Consider the following 6,844-nt stretch of genomic DNA (forward strand, 5'->3'; position numbering starts at 1 on the left):
CGGGGCGGAGGGAAATTTCGGCCCCCCTTATTTAGGTATTTCAATTTAAAAGACCAAAATTCAGTTTTGTCACAGAACAAGCAATGAAAAAATCGGTGGTAGTGCAGCGACCTGTTTAAAATAGTTCTATTGGATATTAGTGGTGTATATGAACGCGAATGAATCGTACAAGAAAAGGAAAAAAAAAGGTCAACAGGTTTCGCAAGAATTCCTCGGACGAAAAAGTTACTAGTTCACCCGGCGAGCCGATTCTCGGACTGTCCGGACGATAGCACTATCGCAGGCGCGATGCAAATATAAATTAGGATGTTTCAAATTTTTACAAGATATTATTATTATTTATTGTGAAATTTTGCCGCCCCCACTACGGTACGCCACTGCTTACCGTAAAGAACTTGGCTTCTATTATACTATTTTAGATGCGGTTTTTTGCGTTTTAATAGGGTACATCAACAGAACGTACACTAAGAAGGGATTGTTCGATATTCCTCCGCGGGGGAGAGGGACAGAATTAAGGCTTACCTTGAAGAACTTGGCTTCTATTATATTATTTTAGATGCGGGTTTTTGCGTTTTTTGATTGCGTTTTAATAGGGTACGTCAAGAGAATGTACACTAAGAAGAAATTTTCGAAAAATTCCCCCCCACGGGGGAAGTGTTATACATTTATAATAGATACATTTTGAGCCACAACACGTGGCGGTGTCTGCTAGTATTAAATAAAATGGATATCCCACATTTTTGGGTTCAGATAGTCTCAAAATGTGGAGATTTGCAGAAAACCTGGAGGATCAAGTTTGATACAATTCTCTTATGTATATACATAACTGGGAAACTAAAAGGCAACAAATCTTTCTTCTTTATATACTGTTTTTATATTACTATTATCAGATATAAACTTTATGAAATCAAGATACTGTATTTAGAATTATTTATAAATAATAGTTTCTATTGTAATAACAGTAACTTATATATCTATGTATTTAGAACTTTTTAAATATTTCCAAATCCTATTGATAATTAAATATTTCGTTAAAATATAATTTTTGTAATTGTTTTTAAAATGATAAACATCATTTTTTAATTTGCAATCACATTTATTATTAGTTAACTGTACAAAATTTTCATTTCCAACACCAGCATAAAAGAATTAAAGTTTACTAAAATTTTTAAATCAAATGAAAAGATTCAAGGTAACTAAATACCTTTGAATAAACAGGAGTTTTAGCAAATTCCTGGAATCCACGAAGTGAACACAATATGGCAAGTAGTTGTAGTTTGGTGTAATAGTTAATTTCTTCATAAGTTTCTAAAAGTAGAAAGAAATCCAAGATTTTTGCAGTTAGATTATTCCAAATTGGAGTTTGTAATATATTAGGTAAAACTGCAGGTAAAACAGATAGTAATGATTGTTTATTGTCATAAAAATTAATCATATAGGTCATTTGTATCCCTGAATAACTTAATATTGAACATGCAAAAATACTTAATAAGAAATCAATTTGATCAGATGTGGATGAATGTTTTATTGTTGTTATAATTCTATTCATTATTTCCAAAAGCCAGTCAGCAGCCACTTTTTGTTTTGAAATATTTTCTTTAATATCTATATTTTGATGAATAAAAAAGTTCAGAAATTTTTTGATAATTTGATGTCTTATTTGATCATTTGAATATAAAGCTAGATCTATACAAAAATGTAAACTTGCAAGAGTTAACTTATCTTTTTTCAATAGTTCACAACATAAAACTATTGCAGGTAAGGCACTCACATTTTTAATTATATTTTCTAACAATTCTGAAGGAAATTTCAAAAGACAATTACACATAGTATTTGTCAAATTTAAATGCTGAAATAAATCAAAATGCTTTTCGAATGAATTATTAACTATATGTGTTATCACATCTTTTAATATTTCATTAATACTTTCATTTTGATTTTTAGAAATTGCTTCATATAGTGCATTAAGAACCATTGCTCCATTTTCCTGTAATTGTTTCTCTGTTAAGAAAACTGGGACAATAATAGATGAAAAAAATAAATTTAGTTTAGTAGCAGGTAAACATTTTAACAAAACAGGAAGTGAACATACCAAGAACTGTTGACATTTTATAGGTAATGAATTGAATTTAAGTGGTGTAGTTAATGTGGAAAGTGATAATGCAGCTGTTGATGATGACGATGATTGGGAAATAAATATTTTTAAACATTTGTTTATGGTATCATCGTTGCTTTGAAGAAGAGGATTAAGAACTGCTGTCCATGAGATTGGAGGAAAAGGTTTTGAATATTTTCTGCCTAGCACATTAAGACATAGATTGAGATGGTTGATAAGAGATTGATGTTTAGCAGATTTCGATATAAATCCTATAATGGCCCTGAGTAAATATTTTTCATGCAAATATAAATAATTTGTTGGAAGGGATGATGATGATATATATCCACCACTTATACTATACAATTCTCCTAATAACCATGAACTAGTATTTTGTAAGACCACATCTTTTGGTTTTTTAAATAATCTCATCATTAATTGAATCATTTCACTTATTTCTTTTATATTAGTTTCATTTTCCAAATCAAATACACATACATGGTTAAATTTTGTAAATAAAGAGCTCAAACCTCTCAAAGCAGCAAGTTTTTGTAAGTTTGGTTTTTCTTCTGATGATAGTATATTCATCCAATTATTTAAAAGTTCCATTCTTTTCTCTGAAACAAATTCATATCCTAAGTTTGTTAACATACCAACAAATGTACCTATAGATACAGCTATACCACTACTTTGTGATTGCTCTTTGTGACAATTGTCAATCCATGAAAAGAATTCTTTACATTGTTCAAATGTTATGATATTAGCATGCATTGCAGAGACAGTAAGCATAACAGTACATTGACACAAAATATCATAAGATAACGATAATGGATCTGCTTTCTGTAACATATTAATATAAAATTTCCATATATTCTGGGTATAATTTTTAATGGAATCATCATCACTTTGATATAATGATAAGATAGAAAGTGATAAACCAATTATGGAGCCAGGCATCAATTCTTCATTTTCTTTAATGATGTCTTCAATTCTCTTAATTGTTTTTAAACACATTTCTGTTTGACCCACATTAGCTACAGACTGCAAAAATAAACCTAAACCAATTCCAGAATGTAACTGTAAAACTGCATTTGCTTTGGGTGATAATTGTTCTAATAATAAATCTGAAATAATTCCAATACAATCATAACCTGATCCCATTAAAAAGGGAACTAGGTGAAAAAAAGATGTAGCAGTACATCCACGTAACACAGAACTTCCAAAACCAGACTTCTTTCCATGAACCAATAACCAACCTATGACTTCTGAATTTGGCTTCCTTGAAGGATCTAATATACATATCATAGTTTCTGTAATTTTCAGAATAAATTCAAGATGATGTTCTTCAGAATTTTCCAATTTATAGCATTTTGCAGTATTTTCATATTTCCAAAAAGAAACTGCCAATCCCACAACTGCCATTATAGCATTTGCTGGTGTTGAAGGTTTCTCTTTGGATTGTCGTTTAATTATTTCTAATAAATTTTCTCGAACAGCTGTTAAAATTTCTTTTCGATTTTCTGTTTCAGTATTTTTATTTGAATCTTTCTTCTCTAATTCCTCACTAGCAAACATTCCTTCAATACATGAGAAAAATGCCCTATCCATGAATGAATTCCATGCAAATGACAATAATACACATTGCCACCATTCTGAAATATCAATTGTGATATCTTGAAGTAATGCTTCTAATATTTGTTGATAATAATTAGATTGGGCTATCAATGATTGCTTAGTAGGTAAACCATACTTATCAACTTCTACAGGTGGATGATAAGATAAAAGTACACCAAGAGCTAAATTACTTTGTAAAATTGGCTGACGATTACTACTATACTTCATGCACAAAAACTGAGGAATCTCATCTATTATATTATCATGCTTTGATGGTTTTGCTGCCATTTTTGCTGAATGATACACACTTTGAGGTAAATCATCAATCTCAAAATTTAACAATCCTACTAAGAATTCTTCATATCCTTTAAGAATATCTTCATCATTTATTGATTCTAATAAATCTGTAAAACAAAAACCAGGAACATACCCAAGTCTGTCTAATGGATCTTTTCCCAAATCAAGAGGTGAAGATGCTTTTGGTGAAATAATATTTTTTGTAGCAACATTTGGAAGTATTTTCAAATGATGGAATTCAATTGGAAACTTTCCTAAAGCTTCATAAGCAGCAGAGATACTAACAGGATTATTTTGTTTACTTACATGTTTCCAGAGCATACTTACAACTTCTGTCATGAACTTTTCATATGAGGATGACATCACCCTCAGTTCAGGAGCAAGACTTAATAATTTATAAAGATGCTTAAGAACTAATGGCCTTTTATCATTAGTGAGTTTTCTTGCAAGTGTTTTCCATGCACTTTTTATATCAATTTCTCCAGCTTTACACAAGTAAAATATACCATTTAATGCTAAGGCCACAGCAGGACTACTGGCATCACTTGTACATTTATTAAAAATATCTGACATATGCTTTAGTATAAAAATACCAAAGTTTTGAGGATGAGTCTCACATATTTCTTTCATAGCAACAGCTTTAGCAACTAATACTTTGTCACAGGAAGAATTTGTAGAATCTTTAATTTCTTCTTCAAGAAGTTGTTTAAGATAAGGAAAACATCTAATTTGCTTTTTCCAGAGCAGGATCATTAAATGAATTCCTTCAGGCTTTAATTTATGATGATTGATGAAGTATTGTATAGTATTTAGAATAACACCAATAGAATAATTGTGTGTTGCTAGACTAGGTAGAGATTCTGTAATAATTAATTGAGTATTGGGATCATGTTCAACATTAAGTTTATACAAAAATAATGATAATAATGACAATGACTGGCTTGGTTCAATAACTGCAACATATTTTAAAACATCAAGATATTTTCTAAATAATGATAACTGTTTAACATTTATGAACATATTACATAATATATTTAATAAAAGAGGTTGAACAGAATTTGATGATTTTATAAAAGCTGAGATTTTATCAATCCATTCTTCTTGATTATTAATTTCATCAAGAGTAGCAATAAAATATACACTATTTACAATTTCTGAAATTAATGGATTGAAACTGCAAATCAATAAACATTTCTCACTTTCATTTATCCAATATTCTATATTATGATTCAAAAATTTACACATGAGAGTTCTTTCAATTATTAAGAAAATCTCAGCAGCAATGCTTTTTATATTCTGTATTGAATCATCATATTCTCTAGTTAAAACATTTAATATTGGTAATATTAACATTCCCAATATAGAAGCTGAAAAATTATTTTTGCAATCAACTGGTGAATCACTGTCAAATTGTACATGAAAATTTTGCAACTTTAATACAAGTTCTCCAAAAGATAGAATATGATAAAGATCAGAATCTACCACACAATCAATAATTACAGATAAGAAAACAATACATGCATTTTTAATATAGAAGCTAATATCTTTTTCGACAACTAACTTTTTACAAACTGTTACAATATTTATGATATTGAAGCCATAATCAATAGCATCTTTGCAAACAGATAGTGTTATCAATAAGAGCATTTCTTTTTCTACCTTAGTTGCACATTGAGTATATTCAGATAATTTTTCTATTAAAATAATCAATTTTATCAATTCAGTTTTAGTTTTTGTTTGTATAAGTGGTAAGAATGAATAAATAAATTTTATGTTATCAATATTTGAAAATAATTCATAATGAATATTGATATTAAAGAAATCATCACAAGACTGCAACGGGTTCAACAAAATATAACACAGCAATGGTTTAGCTAACTGAAAAGGATATTCTTTGTTATTCAAGATATGTTTTATCCACTGTAAAATAAATGGCCAGGATTCTTGCTTTTCTCTTAGAACCGATATAAATGGATGAACTGGAGAAGAAAACGAATAAGGACATACGTATCTTTTATTCAATCTTTCTTGTTCTGCAGCCTCAAATAACAGAATTCTACCAATAGCATCAATAATAGGTCCAACTTGCTTTGCAGATAGAATAGAAGCGTTGAATTCATCTATAGCCTTGGAAGGATCTAGTTTACCTTTAATCGTTAAATAAGTTAATGCTTTGCAACATAATTTACTAATTATAGGCGATTCGTCTCCGCAGTTATCCCACAAAACGGCCAATTCTGGTATTTGTTCATCCAAAACATTTTCTTTTAATAAATCGTCCACAATTTTGGTAATTATTCTTGTTTGAAATGAAACATTATTAAACTGTACTTTCCTATAAAAGTTTTCTTTCTTAGCTTTTAATTTATTAATCGAAGACATGTTAGTTATTAACGAAATTCAATATTCCCACGCGAAAGCAGACATTTTTATTTTAAACGCCCTCTAGTAACTAAACTAGTCACGATGATAAAATTAATAAATTTTTAAGAATTTAGTATTTATTAGCTTATATTAAATTAATAAAACTAATTCAAAAATATTAATTAAATTAATCGAGTAAAACAAAATAAAATATAAAAGCCAGCTTGTAATAACTCATTTCAAAATACGTTGTAAATTATATAATAAACGAGCAATTATTTATTGTGACATGGTCACAATGCCGGGTTGCAATTTTTAATCATATTTTTCATTTATTTAACTTAAAATACAGTATTATAAAGTACTTAAAGTACTGTATATGCTCTCCACCTCAAATTAGTAGTAGCTTGCCCCTGTATATCATACTTTTCCTTTAACAATAGAGTCGTGCCGGTCTAACACTTTTTACGGAAA

General features: G+C 29.1%; 1 protein-coding gene across 1 annotated transcript; it reads right to left on the reverse strand.

Moving 5' to 3' along the window:
* Nucleotides 1-1,092: 1,092 nt before the first annotated feature.
* On the reverse strand, nt 1,093-6,456 carry LOC111640224 (focadhesin-like). The gene has a single exon (XM_023386225.1). It carries the CDS (start codon nt 6,386-6,388, stop codon nt 1,169-1,171), a length of 5,220 nt encoding a protein of 1,739 aa, XP_023241993.1. The 5' UTR covers nt 6,389-6,456; the 3' UTR covers nt 1,093-1,168.
* Nucleotides 6,457-6,844: the final 388 nt, after the last annotated feature.

Source organism: Centruroides sculpturatus, unplaced genomic scaffold, assembly GCF_000671375.1.
Source record: "Centruroides sculpturatus isolate CEXI.00-Female unplaced genomic scaffold, Cexi_2.0 scaffold1285, whole genome shotgun sequence".
Taxonomy (NCBI): Eukaryota; Metazoa; Arthropoda; class Arachnida; order Scorpiones; family Buthidae; genus Centruroides; species Centruroides sculpturatus.